At 36.3% G+C, this 21,201-nt stretch overlaps 1 protein-coding gene across 3 annotated transcripts in view; it reads right to left on the bottom strand.

Annotated features, from left to right (window-relative positions):
* USP53 (ubiquitin specific peptidase 53) overlaps positions 1-21,201 on the bottom strand; it is a 62,070-nt gene that overhangs the window by 32,315 nt on the left and 8,554 nt on the right. For all 3 annotated transcript variants that reach the window (XM_070609224.1, XM_070609222.1, XM_070609225.1), the window contains exons 2-3: positions 8,684-9,349; positions 537-629 (exon numbers count right to left, since the gene is read on the bottom strand). In XM_070609224.1, coding sequence (XP_070465325.1) covers positions 537-629; positions 8,684-8,827 — 237 coding nt within the window. In that variant the 5' untranslated portion in view covers positions 8,828-9,349. The remainder of the gene's footprint in view (positions 1-536; positions 630-8,683; positions 9,350-21,201) is intronic.

Genomic DNA, 21,201 nt, shown 5'->3' on the forward strand with positions numbered 1-21,201 from the left:
GGCTGTAGTCCACTCCACACCTTTTCCAGGTCTTGACTCAAATGGCGCCTCCTTGGTGAGGCTTTCCTGGCCACTGCACACTCTTCATTCCCTCTCCCTGATTTATTTCTCCTCCTTAGCAATTACTACCCTCCAGCACACTCTATATTTTGCTTCCTTAGTGTCGCCTCCCCTACAAGAATACAAGCTCCAAGAGAACAGGGGTCCTGATCAGTTTGTTCACTGCCGTATCCTCAGTAACTACACCGGGGCCCAGAATTCAGCAGTAGCTCAAAAAATTTGTTAAAAGGATAAACTATTTCAAAATAATGAAAAATGTAACGTTCCTAAAAAATTTATACTATTCAGAATATTAATTTTAACTCTCCTTATATAAAAGTGGAAAAGAAGACAAGCCGAAAAAATACTTTATGAATTCAAAATTACACATCTCTTGACGATGAACTTTAACTACAAATAAATTGACCAAATATGTCAACTATCAAATAAAACTAAATTTTTGGAGAAACAATTGCTAGTAACTATTAAAAGGTTACCTTCAATGCACAAAATATGCAGGCATCTCCCTGACAAACGTGTCCAGTCAGGACCCGCAAGCTTCGTCGGAATATATCCAACTGCCATAAAACCTAAAAACAGTGAGATGTGAAGAAAGAAACACAGTAAGACTTCTCTCACGGTGAAAAAAGACACATTGAAGCATTTTAAAAATAAATAACTTCTCTTAATCTCTTGTACACAGATATCCACAACCACTCAAAGTAATAGCAGGTATAAAACTGCTATATACATGTAGTGCACATGTAAAAGATGGATTTAGAAGATACTCCTATTGATTCACAGGTAAAACCAGGACAGGCATAGAGCAGGAAAAAACTAATTCCTCAGTTAAGGATTTGCTAAGAACAGGAAACATGGCCTCCTGAATGGACAACTTGGCAGAGACACGAAAGAGGAAGTGATTATAATACTCACTACAAACTGAAATTTAGGAAGGAAATATCATTGGAGTTGAAAGCTAGAGTGTACCAAATAGGGGTCAGTACTTTGTGGCAAGAAGGGTGAGCAGAGGCCTGCGTGGTCACTGCACACTAAACGAGAAAGGGGTATCTGTGTGGTAACGGGCACAGCGTGTCAGAGGCAGCAGTTAAGAAATAACCTGAATACACCTGCTGCAATTATCCACTTCTCATCTGCTACTAAGACAAAAACAAAACAAAAAAGACGGTCACTGTTGAAATAAACCAATCTCGTACTCAAAATCATTCTGAAAAACCTGGAATCAATACAATAGGGATAATAATACTCCTGCCTCGTCGAGTTTTTGTAAGGATTAAATAACAGGTAAAGTATTTAGAGAGCAGTGCCCAGTACATAACTGGCATGCAAGGAATGTCTGCTGCTATTTGTTGCTGTAAATACGATTACAACAAACAATTAATACCTTCAAGTTTCCCTATACCTCTCATTCATTTCCTCAAGTAACATAGCTAAGAAAATTCACTCATGATCTCTCGCTTCTCCCAACTAAAAACAAAAGTTAATAGAAACAAATGATCTTAATGTTTCCTATATTTTTCAATTACTCAATAACTAAAGTCATTTCAGAATTTCCCTCTGAGAGTTGCTTTTTCTTAAAGCATAATAGGATCCAGTTAACTATCACAATTAACTCAATGTTTTGCAAACCACTTGAATATGTTTCATAACTTTCTAGCATATCATATCCTATCATACCACAAAATATACTCTATGAAATTCATTTTACCAACAAGGAAGATGAAGCTCATGACAGCAGGGCTTTGGGGAGCAGCACAGCACTGCAGTTAATAACCACCTCTGAAGGCAGGCTGCCGGGGTTCAATTCTGGCTCTATCGTTTACCAGCTCTTGGGCTGACTTGGGCAAAATGTTTTCTGAAACTCAGTTTTCCCATCAGTAAAATGAGGATAACTGTAGTACCTACCTCTTAGCATTGCTGTAAGGTTTGGATTAGATTAAACAAGTAGTGTCAGATACATGTCTAGCACATGGTAAGAAGACAATAAATTATAGTCATAAATGTTAACCTTGCTTTTAACTTAGAGACTTAAAACCACACCAATATGTCATACATACTTAATTGTACTGTTTTCTCATCAGATAAAAGTTTAAAATATTCAGCCAAAGAGAATACATGCTATAATTTGTTTATAAGGCTAATGAAGTGAGTCTTTCAAATATATCTGAAACATTTTCTGGGATTAGCAAAATGTATAAGTTACACTGGATCCAAGCTACAGAAAAAATATTTTATGTGACTTCTCTTAAATTCTCTGCATATTTTTCAATACAATAGTTTAAAATCTATTTTACCAAATTCATATCAAAAATTATTCTAATTATTGTTAATCCTTATCGTAGTTCTTTTTAAAATATCAATTATGCTCTACCACCTGTTTAAAAAAATTAAAGTCTAAGCAATTTGTTGGACTAATAAGTTTTTCTTTTGTATTATTTGCATGTAGCATTTTAACATGGTACCTAACAAAATTAATGTACACATTTTTGAATGTTTATACATGTTTCTTATTTAATTACTCCAAGATTACTACATATATGCATACAAATTTAATAAAAGGATGCAAATCTCTCATCATATTCTTCACTTCAAAAAGATCTAAAAAATAACTCAAAAATTAAGTAACAAGAAATGGCACTTAAACTCATTTTTCTGACTTATACTACATCCATAACATTTTAAGAATGTTCACTTTCAGTAATTTCTTATAAGATGTATTCCACGATTTATTTCTCAGCAGTTTGTAAAAGTATTCAACAAACTGCATATTAACGTTTGTATTTTGAATTTTTTTAAATGAAGTCAGGCTTTTTCTGACAAAAAGTCTACTTGAACGGCTGTTTTGTCAGTGAGGAGTGGCTTTGCAAATTAGTTTATATGGCCGACATTTTAACATGAGAGGCCAACGGATCCCCTAAGTTGAAGAGATGGAGGTGGGAGTTGAGGGGAGCCAAAGTAGATGGGCTGGCAGGGCCGAGTACTGCAGGGAGAGCTGCCCGGACAGTTAACCCCAGAGCTGTGTTGAGGGCTCCCGTTGAGTATTGAGGTGAGTACTGTGAGGACACTACCTGAGGCTGGGGAAAGAAATACCCCAAAAGATAAGAGAGAACAGTACGTAGAGCTCATACCAGCCTAGGATGTGCCTGTTCCCAACAGCCAAAGTGGAAAACTTCGTAATTCACAGAATTTTGGTTAAACAAGAAAAAAGGGTCCTGCCCCCGTAGCAGAGAAATTAACCCTAGAATGAACACAGCTCTGGTACTGCCTAAGAAAGTATAAAAGTAAAATGATCAAACTGTTCCCCAATAAAGTAACCCTGTCGCAGAACAAAGTTCAAGAATATTTTTGGGAATATAAAAATATCTATCACCCAACAAGGTAAAACTTAAAATGTCTGACATCCAATAAAAAATTACCAGGCATTAAAAGACAGAAGAAAATATATTTCAGGGGCCGTCTCGTGGCAGAGTGGTTAAGTTCGTGCGCTCCACTGCAGCTGCCCAGGATTTCGCCGGTTTGGATCCTGGGCACGGACATGGCACCACTCATCAGGCCACGTTGAGGCAGCGTCCTACATGCCACAACTAGAATGACCCACAACTAAAATACACAACTATGTACTGGGAGGATTTGGGGAGATAAAGTAGGAAAAAAAAAAAAAAAGATTGGCAACAGTTGTTAGCTCAGGTGCCAATCTTTAAAAAGAAAAGAAAAGGAAAATATATTTCAAAATGAGGAGGAGGAAAAAAATCAATTCAAACACCCAGAACGTGCATAAATGACACAATTAGTAGACAAGTACATTAAAACAACTATTATAATGTATTTCATATGTATAAGAAGCTAGGGAAAAGACTGAAAAAGTTAAGTATAGACATGGAAAGATTTTAAAAAGACCCCGATCAAACTTCTAGAGGGGAAAATTGCAATGTCTGAGATAAAAAATACACTGAATAGGATAAATAGCAGATTAGACATTACAAAGGACAATATTAATGAACTTGAAGACATAGCAACAGAAATCATAGAAAATGAAACAGAGAACAGAAGACTGAGAAAGAAAATGAAGAGGGCATCATTGAGCTGTGGGACAACTTCCAGCAACCAATATATGAGCTGGAGTCCTCCAAAGGAGAGGAGAGACAAAAAAATTATTTGAAGAAATAATGATCAAATAGTTTTCAAATTTGATTAAAATTATAACCCACAGATCCAAGACGCTCAATAAATTCCAAAAGAAAACTATGTTAAGACATATCATAATCAAATTGCTTTGAACCAGTGATAAAGAGAAAATCTTAAAAGTAGCCAGAGAAAAAGAACACATTATGTACAGAAGAACAAAGATAAAAATGATAGTAGGTTTTTCATTCGAAATAATGCAAGCTAGAAGATACTCAATGGTGAAAAGTTGAACATTTTTCCTCTAAGATCAGGAACAAGACAAGGGTGCCCACTGTCACCACTTCTATTCAACATAGTACTAGAGTCCCAGCCAGAGCAATCAGGCAAGAAAGAGAGAAAAGAGGTATCGGAATGGGAAAGGAAGAAGTAAAACTGTCTCTACTGCAGATGACACGATTTTACATAGAGAAAATCCTAAAGATTCAAGCAATGAACTATTATATCTAATCAATGAATTCAGTAAAGCTGCAGGATACAAATTAACACACAAAAATCTGCAGCATTTCTATATACCAATAATGAACTTTCTAAAAAAGAAATAAAGAAATCAATCACATTTACAGTAGCATCAAAAATAAAATACTTAAAAATAAATTTAGCTAAGGAGGTAAAAGATCTCTACTCTGAAAACTACTAGACAGTGATGAAAGAAATCTAAGAAGATACAAATAAATGGAAAGGTATCCCATGTTCGTGGATTGGAAGAATTAATACTGTTAAAATGTCCATACTACCAAAAGCCACCTATAAATTCAATACAATCCCTATTAAGAGTCCAGTGGCATTTTTTACTGAAGTAGAAACAATACTCCTAAAATTTATATGGAACCACCAAAGACCCCAAATAGCCAAAGAAATCATGAGGAAGAACAAAGCAGGAGGCATCACATTTCCTGATTTCAAGCTATACCATAAAGCTATAGTCATCAAAACAGTATGGTACTGGCATAAAAACAGACAAATAGACCAATGGAACAGAAATGAGAGCCAAAAAAGAAACCCAGGCATATATGGTCAACTAATATTTGACAAGGGAGCCAAGAATACTCCATGGAGAAAAAACAGTCTTTTCAATAAATTGTGCTGGGATAACTGGATATTCACATGCAGAAGAATGAAACTGGACTCATACCTTACACCACTCACAAAAATTAACTCAAAATGGATTAAAGACTTAAATGTAAGACCTGAAACCATGAAACTCCTAGAAGAAATATAGGAATAAACCTCCCTGACATGGGTCTTAGCAATGATTTTTTTAATATGACACCTAAAGCACAATCAACAACAATGAAAATTAAACAAGTGAGAGTACATCAAACTACAAAAAGCTTCTGTACAGCAAAATAAACCACCAACAAAGTGAAAAAACGACCTAGAGAACAGGAAAAAATATTTGCAAACCATATATCTGATAAGGGGTTAATATCCAAATTATATAAAGAACTCACACACCTCAACAGCAAAAAACCATACAGTCCAATTAAAAAATGAGCAAAAAACCCAAATAGACATTTCTCCAAAGAAGATATACAAAGGGCCAACAGGTACATGAAAAGATGCTCAATATCACTAGTCATTAAGGAAATGCAAATTAAAACCACAATGAGATATTACCTCAGACCTGTTAGAAGGGCAAGAAATGATAGATGCTGGCATGGATGTGGAGAAAAGGAAACCCTTGTGCACTACTGGTGGGACCGTAAATTGGTACAGCCACTGTCAAAAACAATATAGATGATCCTCTCAAAAAATGAAAAAATAGAATTACCATATGATCCAGCAATACCACTTCTGGAAACATATCCAAAAGAAACGAAACACTTACAAAGATATCTGCACCCCCATGTTCATAGCAGCATTATTTACAATAGCCAAGACATGGAACAACCTAAGTGTCCACTGATGGATAAATGGATAAAGAAGTTGTGGTATCTACATACAATGGAATATTATTCAGCCATAAAAACAAGGAAAGCCTACCATTTACAACAACATGGATGGAACTTGAAGGCACTATGCTAAGTGAGACAAGTCAGAGAAAGACAAATACTGTATGATCTCACTTATACGTGGAATCTAAAAAACAAACGTACAAACTCACAGAAAAAGAGATCAGACTTGTAGTTACCAGAGGCAGGGGGTGGGGGGAAGGAGGAACTGGAGGAAGGTGATCAAAAGGTACTAACTTCCAGTTACAAGATAAATAAGTACCAGGGACGTAATGTACAACATAATGACTACATTTAACCCTGCTGTATGATGTACAGGAAAGCTGTTAAGAGTAAATCCTAAGAGTTCTCATTGCAAGGAGAAAAGGTTTTCCTTTTTTTCTTTATTTCCTTTTTATCGTACCTATATGAGAAGATAGATATTAGCTGAACCTACTGTGGTAATCATCCCACAATATATGTAAATTAAATCATGTTGCACACAAACTCATACAGTGATGTATGTCAATTATTTCTCAATAAACTAGAGAAAAAAATAACGCAAGCTAGAAGACGGAGAAGCAAAATTTTTTAAATACTGAAAGAGAAAAACTGTCAACTTAAAACTTCCTTAATGAGTGAAATATCTTTCAAAAACAAAAGTAAAATAAAGAATTTTTTTTCAAACACACAAAGGCTGAAAGAACTCATCGCCAATAGACCTATACTACAAGGAATGTTAAAAGTGATCCTTCAAGCAGAAGAAAATGATACCAGATGGAAAGCTGGATCTACACAAAGGAGTGATGAGCACCGGAAATGGTAATTTATGTAGATAAATATAAATAATCTTCATGGTAAAGGTCAGGGGAAAGTTCTTTTCTAAAAAATACATCATCATAGGAATACTTCTGCATTTTCTTTACCATTCAAGTGTCCTTACTCAGAAGTTTCTCTTGTCACAAGATGCTTTTCATCTCCTTAAACTACACACAGTTATTTTGGAAACCAAAGAAAAGGACAAAAACAGAGGGAAAAATATAAATGTAAAAAAAGAAGCGGAGAAGGGGTGATAGGAAAAGATTTGAAGTGACAGAAGCCTTGTCTCTCAGCCTGATTCAATCAGAAGTATTTAATTCCCAGTCTTTCAGGGGTATGATATTTCCCTAGGTCCAGTGACGTTCAATAAATACTTTCCTGCATTTCTCACAGCACTTAACGTCAGCGGCATCTTTGAGCCAAGGCAAAACAGTGATTGCCATTTAAGGGTCTCAAAGTAAATGAGAGTTAATGCTTTCTTAATACCAATTGCTCTCCTTCCCTGGGTAAACTATGAAACTTTCAAGCTTGACACACGTTCCAGACAGAGGGCAATTGAGAAGACAGGTCTGAGTCAGAAATCTGAGCACCTGACACATTCTAGATGTGTTCTTTTATCAAATGAGTTAATTAAACAATATTTCTCTTTCTACTCTCAGTTTTCAGGAGGAAAAAAAAGCAATAGAAAATATGCGAAAACTGGCTTATTATAAATAAATTCTTTTATGGTATATTCTAGGGTCAACAGAAAAATAGTCCAATATTTTACATCTTTATCTCTAGTATAGTATAGCCAGTAGTCAGACGGACAAAGGACACTACAAAATCTGGAACTGTTGAATAAAAACTATATCATGCATAAGAAAGGATATTGATCGAAGGCAGAAGCGCAGGTTAATACATACTGTTAATTAAAAGAACTTCAACAAGGACTAAAGCAAAATGGATTAACCTTCGATCTAACTAAAACCGGCGTCCAAATCACGATTCCATAGAGGTGATTTAAGAGCCACAGCGGGGCGAAGGGACTTTCAGTTCTGAGATTAAAACTCTGCACTCTCATCTAAATCCAAGCTGTTTGTTTCTTTTTATGCTATTTCTTGGGATTCTACCAGATTTCTTTAAGAAGTGGGAGGAGGGAAGTAGACTAGCTGATTTAAAAAAAAATTTACGTATTTTAGAAACATTCTTAATTTACTAAGTAAACATTATAAATCAAAAGATTTTTTAATATCACAGTAATATATCAATCTGTTGAAAAAACCATTTCAATTTATTATAAATACCAAAATGTCTGGCCCAAATATTTTTGCTACCATTAAAAGTGACATGAAAAAGTCATTCCAGTCAATAACTGTATTATTTCTTTTTAGTTAATTACTTTATTGAGGTCATATTGGCCTCTAACATTGTATAATTTCAGGCGTACATTACTATATTTCAGTTTCTGTACAGACTGCGTGTTCACCACCAATAATCTAGTTTTCATCCATCACCGTACATATGCGCCCCTTTACCCCTTTCGCCCTCTCCACACCCCCCTCCCTCCTCTGGTAAGCGCTAATCTGTTCTGCTTATCCATGTGTTTAAATAATAACTTTATTCTTAATTTACGAGTTAGAGAAGCATTAAACAAAAGATTTCCTGAAAAGCACTTTTTAAAATGTAAGAAGTACTTATGGTCTCACCTGTACAGCACTGTTAAGAAAGCAGCTGTTCTGTCCCGGTTCATTTAACAAGCCTTTGGTAGGGGCTAGGGACAGCATGCTCCCAGGCTGATACACTTTTCCAAGATTGCCACCAGGTTTCCGTAAGAATTTTACCCAGGCCATTTTCAAGCAACTTTGTTTGCATTAAAGCAAAGAATTATATGCTTATGTGATATTTCTGATGATAAAACGGATGATGTCTTCAATCGTCCACTTAAATTCACAGCAGTCTATTATAATAATGTAAGTTTCCAAGTTCATATCTTTCCTGACGCTGTAAATTTTTGAAGATTTTGTCATGCAAAAAAAGGCTACATAAACACTGAGGTTCTGAAAGCTAATTTAATCAAGGCCTTAAAGATTTTTAAATGTGTTAAATTCTACAGAAGAGTTGCATAGTTTAAGACGAAAAAGATTTTTTAAAAAACTGCTAAAAATAATGAACAAATCATTGTCTTTAAAGAAGCCATTTGTCTTGATGGTTTAAAAAAATAGATGATACAAAAAGATGCAGAGTCGGCATTTGGTATGATTCCTTTGGTCGTTTGTTTTCCTTATGGTTTTTTAGTAAGAAAGAAGACTATTTCCCAGGTGAAGTTATCAAAGATGACTCCATATTTCATATCAATGCACCTCAAAGCAAATCTATAAGAAAGAAAACAAACATTTAAACAAAAGTAAAGGCTAATCAAGAAAATTCCTACTGTACTAATTGAACACAAATATTAAATACATAATTAAAACTAATCATAAAAAGGATAAATCATAACATTCTTTGAAAACATAGTTCAACATTTAAACTTTTTTAAAAATGTCAATGTGACATCAATCACTATCTACTTTCAAGATTTCAATATTCATATGGTGGTTTCATAAGGAAAATATTCTACAGAAAATCAGAACTAAATTAGACCTTAAGTAGTATTTCGAAAAATATTAGATTGCTGTCAATAATAAATTGCTTTGTTTATTAAAACAAATAGATAGAGACTATATTGTTATCTATCTTACACACAGAATCACATTATTTTTCCAAGAAAGTCAGTAGATTTTATGTAAATTGATATGTACAACTCAGAAGAAACCTTAAATTGACAAACAAATCTTAGTAAATTAAAGTAAACTTCCATCTTAATCACAAATGGCTAAAAGAACTTTAAACGTTAAACTTCTTAATTAAAAAGAACGAAATATTACTAAGAAAGTTCTGTTTAATTGATTGAATTTCCTTCCTACATTCATTCATTCAACAAACATTTATTGAGCCAAGTATTGTGCCAGGCACTGGAACTAATATTATAATGAGGAAAGGCAAGCAATAACACAATGCATAATAAATTATAGCATGTACTACAAGAGTTATATGCTGAATTCTAACAGAAAAACCATTCAAAGAAAGGGAAGTGTATATATAATGTCAGACAGCTTGCACTTTTAAATAGGATAGTCAGGGAAAGTCTAATTGAGAAGGTTACCCTTGCACAAAGATTTGAAGGAGGTGAAGATGCCACCTGGGAGAAGGCATTCCTAGCAGAGCGCACAGCATGCCTGGTATGTTGGAAGAATAGTAAGAAGCCCAGTGAGGCAGGAGAAATATGAACAAAGAGGAGAGCAGACGAAAAGGGAGGATGGGAAAGAGAGATCATGAAGGGCCTCGAAAGCCCTCTGTAAGGACTTCAGCTTTAAACTCTGGCTGAACGTCACTGAGTTTCATTTTCCCAGAACAAAAAGATGAGACACAGAATGGCACAGGTCAGTTCAATACCATTGATCAAATATCCACTAGGATGGCAAAGCACTGAGGAACAAAGAAGGACAGCATCACTCTCTAAAGAATGAAAGTCAGGAGACCTGTACCCAGGCCCACGTATCAGCTCATCACATAGCGGCTATTGGTCTTAGATAAATCCTTATCATCTCTGATTCACAGCTTCTTCATCCATAAAATGCGGCTAACAATAGGAGCCCTGCTTAACTTAACACAGGTTAAATGTTTCAAGAATTATAAAATACTGTCAGTTGTTTCCTTCTTTTTAACTCTATGGATTGTAACCTCTTCTAAAGTGACCTAAATGATCCCAAAACCTGTCATATGAATTAAGTTTTCAGTAAATATAGTCACAATTTTACAACATTAAGGGAGCTCTGTATTGGTAGTAAATTCATATTTTTAATGAAAGAATCCTTTTGAAATGATATTCTTTCAACAATCATTTACTAGGCACCAGATCTATACCATGAACTGTGCTAAAGTATATGAAACAATCCCTACCCTTCGTGAGTTTAGTTTGGTGAGGGGCACAGACACAAACAGATAATTTAAAAATAGTATGGCTTCCATTCCTGTGCAAGATGTCAGACTAGTATGTGCTCCTGGTTCTCTCCCTCCATCCCAACTCTGGAGATTCTACAAAAACAACAGGTAGTCTAATGAGAAACAGGGAGAAACCTTAAGGACACCAAAAGTAACCGGCTTTAGAGTGGGAGGGAAACAGCAGTCAAGAGATAGAGAGGCCCAAGTGCTACAGACTGGGAAAGAGCTTTCTAGTTGTGACCTTTTCCGTTCCTCATATTGCTCAGGGCAGAGAATTCCCACCCCACACAAAGCAATGGAACAGGAAACCTCTCCCACCAGCCCAGTGCCATCTGGGGGGTAAGGGAGATGATGACATCAGGGTAGCACCAGAGCACAGCCAGTTTGGGAAGAGGTAACAAGTACAGGTGCCTGAAAGGCCCCTGTGTGTTCCGTCCTCACCCCTACTCCACAAATTGGACAGAGCATAGGAGGACCTGGAGAAGACCATGCTTCTAGGCAGGGCAAGAGGAAGCTCTTTTTGGAACCAACTCCCAAACGGCATCACCCCAAATCAAGCCCTTACATCCCCACCTCTGCTCCTTGAAATCAACTGAAGAAACACAAATTAGAGCCTAGAGCTTTCGCCCTTCTCCTAATGTAAATATTACTAGCTTATAACTCGGTACTTCGAGGAAGAAGGTAACCAAACACTTGCAGAGGACGAGCCCTATGAAAGAAGGGCAATAAATTGAACACTCCATACCACAGGAAAGAGAATGAAGAGACTGAAGGGAACACAACTTTACAATAAACTTAATAAATATCTGCCAATTGAATGAGCATATTTTTTAAAACTACTGAAATTAAAAAAACTCAAAGGATGAGTTAACTAGCAAAATAAATGGAAGGAAGATCATATTAAGTTCAGGTCAAGAAATTCTACTACAAAGCATTAAAAAAGGAATAAGGAAATGGAAAACATAAACATTTCAAAAAGCTAAGAGACACTGATGAAATCTAAAAGTGTCACTATCTATCTCAAAGGATTGCTGGAAAGAAAGGGGAAAAGCAAATTGAGTAAATACTTTTAGAAATGATTAAGATTTCTCCAGAATTAAAGACTGAAAAACCCACAGAGACAAACAGAATAGATAACTCAAAACTCCAAACATGATGAGGAGAAAGGAAGAAGTAGGATGAAAATTGTGAAACCTTAAAAAGAAAGAGCAGGGGCTGGCCCCGTGGCCGAGTGGTTGAGTTTGCACGCTCTGCTGTGGCCGCCCAGGGTTTCGCCAGTTCAGATCCTGAGCCCGGACATGGCGCTGCTCATCAGGCCATGCTGAGGTGGCGTCCCACATGCCACAACTAGAAGGACCCACAACTAAAAATACACAGCTATGTACCAGGGGGGGTTTGGGGAGAAAAAAGAAAAATAAAATCTTTAAAAACAAAAAAAGAGCAAGAGATTTTCAAGCCCATTTACATGCAAACAATAGAAAGAAAAACAAATCCCAAACTAAACTTTTAAAAACTAATACAACAGACAAAATCTCCACAAGCCTGATTAAGGAAAAAAAGAAAACGAGAAATATAAACACGAATCCAATTGATAAAGGAGAAATGACCACAGATACATAAGCAACCAAAAGAACTATAAAAGAATACCACTTCAATCTTACACCAATAACTTTGAAAATTTAAAGGAATAGGTAATTTCCTAGCAAAATACAAATTACCAATATTAATCCAAGAAAAAGGAGAAAAATTTTTAAAAGAGTAGTTTAGAAGAAAATGGAAAGGAAACAAAAGTTCTCCCATTGAAAGTGGCATCTGGATCAGATGGATTCAAAGCTAAACTTTATGTAAATCTGTTAAATTATTGCAGGCCACAGGGAAAATTAAAAGTACTCCATATCATTTCCTGAAGCTAACATAACCTTAATACCAAAACACGATAAAATTCAGCCCAATGTGACATGTGATTACAGACGCAAAACTTAGAAATAAAACTCTAGCAAATATAATATGTCAATGTGTCAAAAGAATAATTTACTATTGAAAAGAATAATAATCAAGTAGGGTTTATTCCAGGAATCCAAATGTAATTCTATACTTATTCTTGCAATAAATATCCAGGAGGCTGTTCAGAAAAGAGCTAACAGCAATATTCATAACAGCCGAAAGGTGGAAACAACCCAAAAGTTCATCAACTAATGAATGGATGAACAAAATACAGCACATGCACACACATGCACGTGTATATATATTTTTGCAAAATGGAATATATTCAGCCATGAAAAGGAATGAAGTACTTATAATGCTACAACAGGGATGAACATTGAAAATATACTGCAAAGTGAAAGAAGCCTGCCAGAAAAGACCACACATTATATGATTCCACTCAAACAAAATGTCCAGAACAGACATATCCACAGAAACAGTAGATTAGTGGTTGCTTAGACCAGAGAAGTGGGAGCTACGGGGGGGGGAGGGGGGAAGGAGTGTTGGCCAAACGGTACAGGTATTCTTTTTGAGGTGATGAAAATGTTCTAAAACTGTGGTATAGATACACGTTTCTCTGAGTATACTAAAGACCACTAAATTGTACACTTTCAATGAGTGAATTGTATGGTATGTGAATTATATTTCAAATAAAGCTGCTTAAAAAATTTTTTAAAAAGGGATAGAAAAGACAACATAGCAGGCCAGAGACTGCTACCATTAGAAAAGCCTGTTTGCAAGGTTTCAGCCTTTGGGAACTTAAGATTTCAGGAGGATTCCCCGAAACAATGACTAGTAAGACTTGGTCCCTGTACCATGCAAACCAATGTGGTTTATCCTGAACACCTGTTCCTCTTTTGGAAGTCTGGAAATTTGGTACGTCCTGGGCAAAGGAGGCCTACATGATTACCCCTCCCCCTGTAAATAAAGACCTGAGGCGCTGAGTCTCTACTGAGCTTCTGGCAGACGTTTTATCTATGTCATCACAATGCGCTGCTGGAGGAGTTAGTGTCCCCCACATAATTCCACTGGGAGAGAGCCAGTGGAAGCTGCGCCCAGTCTCCTCCAGCCTTCACCCCATGGTCCTCTGTTTGCTGGTGCTGCTGTGCGTCCTTTCACTGTAACAAAGCACAGCAATGAGTATGACTACATGCTGAGTGCTCCGAGCTCTCCTCGAGAATCGCCCAACCTGGAAGTGGGAGGGATCCTGGAGAGCCCAACACAGGCATTAAAACAGGGTGATTATGAGCTACTTTGTTTCCATCAGGCCAGCAAAAACTTAGAAGTGACACTGTTGGTGGGGATAAATGGAAAGAGGTACTTTCCTGTAGCGTTGACTAATAAAAAATGTAATTATAGTATAATACCCTTGTGGCAATATTACATCAACCAGGCAACAACTATTAAAATTAAACACAAACTCCTGCAATCTAAAAACTTGTATCGAGAATCTATGCCCCCAAAATAGAAGTACTACTTTACTGAGACACATTAGGTAGGTAAAGTAAATAAGGAAGGAAAAAAAATGAATGTCCATAGCCAGGGACATAATTATATAAGTTTTTGAGTGACAAAGGCAAAACGCACAATTTTAACATGATCCCATTTTTGTAAAATAATCTATGTATGAAAATACCTATGCTTTATATGATAATCTGAGCAATGAGGAGTATGTATATGTGTAATTGAAATGGTGATGACAGCCAGGCTAGAAAATAAAAGCAGGAAAAAAGCCTGCACTAAAAAAACCCCCAAAAAACTACAGTATGCAAATTAATCACATTTATGCATTATATAAGTTACATATGTATGTGTGTGTATATATACATGCAAATATAAAATTAAAACAAAAAAGATATACCAGAAAAGTGTAAACCAAAAGAAATTTGATATAGCAATCATAGGGTCAAACAAAATCGATTTAAAAGTGAATATTAAGCTGTAAAACAAACTTACAGAAAATTAAAGTTAAAAAAGATAGTACAAGGGCTGGCCCGGCGGCATAGTGGTTAAGTTCCCACGCTCCACTTGGGTTGAATAAAAGAAGAATGAGATTTATAGCATAATACCAATTTTATGAATTAATAACACATACTCAAAATAACACTAGGCAATTCACAAGTTTGTAAACACAAACATGAAAGGTTGATTGGAAGAATCTATATTAAATATACCAAAATAGGTGCCTATTGGTGGAGAGACAGAGATGAGAAAGGAGGAGGGGGAAGGAGAAGAAATACACTAAAAATAAGAAATAAGGGTCTTACACATATTGGTAATGACATGTCATGAACTGAAGATTATGATTAACTCAATCATGCAGTGTTAGTGCAATTGAGGTCCAAAGCAAAAACAATAAGTAGACATGCAAAGTCAGAGATATGCATATCATCCCATAAGATTAGTGCAGACGCAGAAACAGCCCCATCTTTTATCTTAAAGAACGAATGAAAGCTTCATGGGTGTGTTGAGAGGGTGGGATGCATTCCAAAGAAACACTATGAACCAAGTAAGGAAGTAAGACTCTATACACAATAAAGTACAAGGCGGAGAGATAACCAAGGGCCAGGTCATGGCTAGTCCTGAAGGTCAAATAAGACACCTGAATTTGACCTAATACTAAGTGGTGAAAAGCCTTTGTCCGTTTTAAGCAGGGAAATGACAACCAGATTTGGGGTTTAAATAGACGATGGCAGTGAATGAGATGGATGTGAGGTGAGTCCAGGGGCAAAGGTGGTAAACTGGGAGGTTAGTGAAGAAACGTGGATGAGAGGTGACATGAGTCTGAACTAGGGTAACAGTAGCAGAAACAGGGGAAGAATAGGAGGCACCTAGCAGAAGCAAGCCAGCAAGACCTGTGAAGCAGAGAAGAAGCAGAGTCTCCAGGTTTCTACACTAGGAGCAGGACAGTTATACCAACTCACACGGCATAAACTGAAATCACAGTTAACATTTTTTGTGTGTACATAGTGAGAACTTTTAAGATCTACTCTCAGCAAATTTTTCAAGTATACAATACAGTATTATTAACTATAATCGCCATGCTGCACATTAGATCTGCAGAACTTATGCATCTTATAGCTGGAAGTGTGTATCTGCTGACCACCTTCACCCTTTCCCCCACCCCTGCCTCTGGCAACCACCGTCTACTCTGTTTCTATGAGTTCAGTTTGTTTTTTTAGATTCCAAACAGGAGATTATACAGTAGCTGTCTTTCTCTGTCTGACTTATTTCATTTTGAATAATATCCTCGAGGTCCATCTACGTTGTTGCAAATGGCAAGATATTCTTCTTTTTTATAACCGAATAATATTCCATTGTGTGTGTGCATATATATACACGTGTCCGTGTGTGTGTCACATTTCCTTTACCCATTCATTTGTTGACAGACACTTAAGTTGTTTCCATGTCTTGGCTACTGTAAATAATGCTGCAATGAACATGGCGGTGCAGATATCTCACCCAATGATTTTGTTTCCTTCAGAGATATATCCAGAATTGGAATTGCTGGATCATACAGTAGTTCTAGTTTTAAGGTTTTTATTTTTAAGATTGGCTCTGAGCTAACATCTGTTACCAATCTTCTTTTTTTTCTTTTCCCTCTTCTCCCCAAAGCCTCCCAGTACATAGTTGCATATTCTAGTTGTGGGTCCTTCTAGTTCTTCTATGTGGGAGGCCTCCTCAGCATGGCTTGATGAGTGGTATTAGGTCCACACCCAGGATCCGAACCAGTAAAACCTTGGGCCACCAAAGTGGAGCATGCGAACTTAACCACTCGGCCATGGGGCTAGTCCCTCTATTTTTAATTGTTTGAGGAACCTCCATACTGTTTTCCATACTGGCTGTACTCACTGTACTGTAATGTTTATATTCCCAAAGACAGCACACAAGGGTTCCCTTTATATCCTCACTAGCACTTTTTGTATCTTTTTGAATAACAGTCATTATAATAGGTGTGAGGTTTTGATTTGCATTTCCCTGATGATTAGAGATACTGAGCCCCTTTTCATGTACCTACTGGCCATCTGTTTTCTTCTTGGAAAAAAATCCCTGTTCAGGTCCTTCGTCCATTATTGAGCTGCATGAGTTCCTTATACATTTTGGAAATTAACCCTTATCCAATACACAGTTTGCAAATATTTTCTCCCATTCTGTATGATGCCTTTTCATTTTATTGATCATTTCTTTTGCTGTGCAGGTTTTTAGTTTGATAGATTCCCACTTGTTTATTTTTGCTTTTGTTGCTTGTGCTTTTGGTGCCATATCCAAAAACTCATTGCCAAGACAAATGTCAAGGAGCTTTTTTCCTGTGTTTTCTTCTAGGACTTTTAAGGTTTCAGGTCATACATTTAAGTCTTTAATTCATTTTGAGTTAATTTTTATTAGTGGTGTAATATAGGGGTCCAATTTCATTCTTTTGCACGTGAATATTGAGTTTTCCCAGCACCATTTATTGAAGAGGCTATTGTTTCTGCATTGAGTATTCTCAGCTCCTTTGTCAAATATTAGAGGACCATATATGTGTGGATTTATTTCTGGGCTCTCAATTCTGTTCCACTGGTATGTGCATCTATTTTTAGGACAATACCACATCGTTTGATTACTATAACTCTGTAATATAGCTTGAAATCAGGAAGTGTGGTGTCTCCAGCTTTGTTCTTCTTTCTCAGGGTAGCTTTGGCTATTCAGGGTCTTTTCTGGTTCCATATGAATTTCAGAATTCTTTTTTCTCTTCTGTGAAAAATGCCACAGGAATTTTGAAAGGGACTGAGTTGAATCTATAGATGGCTTTTGGTAGTATGGACATTTTAACAGTATTAATTCTTCCCACCCATGAACATGGGATATCTTTCCATTTATTTGCGTCTTCTTAAACTTCTTTTATCAATGTCTTACAGTTTCCAGTGTACAGATCTTTCACATCCTTGATTAAATTTATTCTTAAATATTTTACTGTTTTTGATGCTCTTGTAAATGGGATTGTTTTAGTTCTTTCTTTTTCAGATGGTTCACTGTTAATGTATAGAAATGCAACTGACTTCTTTATGTTGACTTTGTATCCTGCAACTTTACTGAATTCATTTATTAGTTCTAACAGTTCTTTGAGGATTTTCTATGTACAAGATTATGGTATCTGCAAACAGGGACACTTTTACTCCTTCCTTTCTAAGACGTGGATGTCTTTTCTTTCTTTTTCTTCCCTAATTGCTCTGCCTAGGACTTCCAGAACTATGCTGAACAGGCGTGGTGAGAGTGGGCACCCCTGTCTTGCTCCTGATCTTGGAGGAAAAGCCTTCAACCTTTCATAGTTGAATTTATTAGCTGTGGGCTTCATCAAGGCCTTTATTACATTGAGGTACATTTCCTCTATACTTACCATGTTGAGAATTTTCATATTAAAAAATGCTGACTTTTGTTAAATGCTTTTTCTGCATCTATTGAGACAACATGATTTTTATCTTTCCTTCTATTAATGTGATATATTACATTTTTTGACTTGTGAATGTTGAACCATCCTTGTATCCCAGAGATAAATCCCACTTGATCGTGGTGTATGATCCTTTTAATGTGCTATTGAATTTGGTTTGCTAACATTTTGTTGAGAATTTTGCATCTATATTCATGAGGGATATTGGCCTGTTGCTTTCTTTTCTTGTAACATCCTTATTTACTTTTGATATCAGAGTAAAGCTGGCCTTGTAAAATGAGTTTGGAAGGATCCTCTCTGATTTTTTGGAAGAGTTTGAGAAGGACTGGCAATTTTATCTTATGCAACTATTTTAAGTTTATGATTAAAAAATTAAATTTTAACTTGAAAATGTGCCAGGAGTTTGAGCAAAGAAAAAAAGAAAAAGAAAAAAAAATCACTGCTGTTTTCTTATGCGTCAGTGCTTTACCAGCAGGTAGGATTCTGGGGCCACTTTCCTTCATTATCCTAGGTACTAACTCCATTCTCCCCCCAAAACCTAAGCTAGTACCCAAATAACTAGAAAATCTACACCACAGTATTTAAACTCTTTAGGGGTTTTTTTGGTTTTGTCTTCTGTTTTTTTGTGAGGAAGACTGGCCCCGAGCTAACATCTGTAACAATCTTACTCTGTTTTGTACGTGGGATTCTGCCACAGCGTGGTTTGATGAGCGGCGTGTAGGTCTGTGCCCGGGATCTGAACCTGCAAACCCTGGACTGCTGAAGTGGAGCACGTGAACTTAACCATTATGCCACCATTCTAGCCCCTAGACATTTTTGGTTTTGTTTTCTATTTTTAAAATGGAGAGGATTGGACTATGCAGAATGGTATCGAGAGCTTAAACTGGACTCATGATAGTCATTATGGTTGAATCGTGTCACTCCCCTCTACCTCCCAAAATATGTTGAAGTCCTAGCCTTCAGTACCTGTGAACAATGACCTTATTTGGAAATAGGGCTTTTGCAGATGTAATTAGGTTAAGATGAGGTCATTAGAGTGGACCCTAATCCAGTAAGACTAGCAGCAGTCATCAGAAGAAAGACAGAGACAGACAGAAAGAACCCATGTGATGGCAGGCAGAGGCTGGAGCGATACAAAAACAAGTCAAGAACATCAAGGACTGACAGCCAGCACCCAAAGACAGGAAGAGGCAAGGAAGGATTCTACTCAGAGCCCTCCGAAGCAACCAGCCCTGCCAACTCCTTGATTTGAGATTTTTAGCCTCCAGAACTGTGAGAGGATAAATTTCTATTGGTAAGCCATCCAGTTTGTGGGACTTAGTCACAGTAGCCCCAGTAAACTAATACAATAGCTGATAAAGCCATGAGACTCCTTTGTTTGTTCTTTTAAAGTTTATTGGGTTTTCTTTCAATTATAAAATAGTATTTGTTTATTATGTAGATTTTTAAATATCATAGAAGTACTACATAAAGAAAATCAGAAGTACCCATAATCTCATATAGTAGACAATCACTTCTAATAAGGCTATTGAAATATATTCTTAACAATATCCTGGCCTAGCTACCAAACTGTAAACTAAAATTTCACTTTATCATCTTTTTACTAAAAAGCAATATAACCACAAGGACACACTGAGGACTTTTCACTGATAACTACAACTGTTCATCTTACTACTAAAAGCATTTATGGTTTTCTTTTAGGTAAACAGATAGCAAGCTGAAGAGCTATAGCAAGTTGAAGCAATAAAAAAAATCTCATTCATTATAGGGGTATCTTAACTTTTATAAAGTTGAAGGATTAAGGATTATAGTAAGGAAAATATAACTGAAAAACAGATATCCTTTGATATACAAAACCACTGTCACTCTACAGTTGGAAGAATTAGAGAAGACTATATTAGAAAATTTATAAAACAGAGAGAGAAAATAAGATTAAAGTAATAAGGAAATTCTGTACCACCACCAACAAAAACAGCAAAATTTTTTCTCACCTTTATAACTTTATAAATTACAAATTCAAGTGTAGATGAGTGATGATGACAAGATCAAATTCCAGTCAAGGGACAGTCTCTTTGCCTAAGACATAGTCACTTTATATTTACAAGGAGTTAAGGTCATGCAAAAAGAGGAAACTCAAAGCATTAATGACTGTAGATCATTTAAGATCTAAACTTCACTGTACTTACACTCATCTAGATGATTGATTTATTTTGTATTAGGTACTCAATTTATCTGTTCTAATAACATCAATAGCTCCTATTAGTAAATAACATATCTTTTTCTTTTTTTTCTGAGGAAGATTCGCCCTGAGCTAACATCCATGCCAATGTTCCTCTCCTTTTTAGTATCTGGACCGCCGGCATAGCAGGGTTACTAACAGAGTGGTGGAGGTCCATGCTCAGGAACCAAACCTGGGCCGCCGAAGCAAAGTCTGCTAAACTTAACCACTAGGCCACCGGGGCTGGCCCTAGTAAATAACGTATCTTTAGAAGGGACATTAAATTACTTCCTGTCTAATCCGACCTAGAGATGTAGTTAAACACAATGCGATAAGCCAAAAATCTTCAGTATCTCAAAACTAAAAATACTTGCTAACATTTGAAATTACTAAACATTCCCTTCATGTGACCTGTATGCAATTCTTCCTTTCTCTAATTTCTTTCCAGAAGGAGTCACCAAAATTACTACTTGTTAATTAGTTTAACAGATAATTAGTGAGATAGTCTCTAATACCAGAGAGCTCACTTTCTAGAATGAAGAGATGAAAACACA

This window comes from Equus przewalskii, chromosome 2 (assembly GCF_037783145.1).
Source record: "Equus przewalskii isolate Varuska chromosome 2, EquPr2, whole genome shotgun sequence".
Taxonomy (NCBI): Eukaryota; Metazoa; Chordata; class Mammalia; order Perissodactyla; family Equidae; genus Equus; species Equus przewalskii.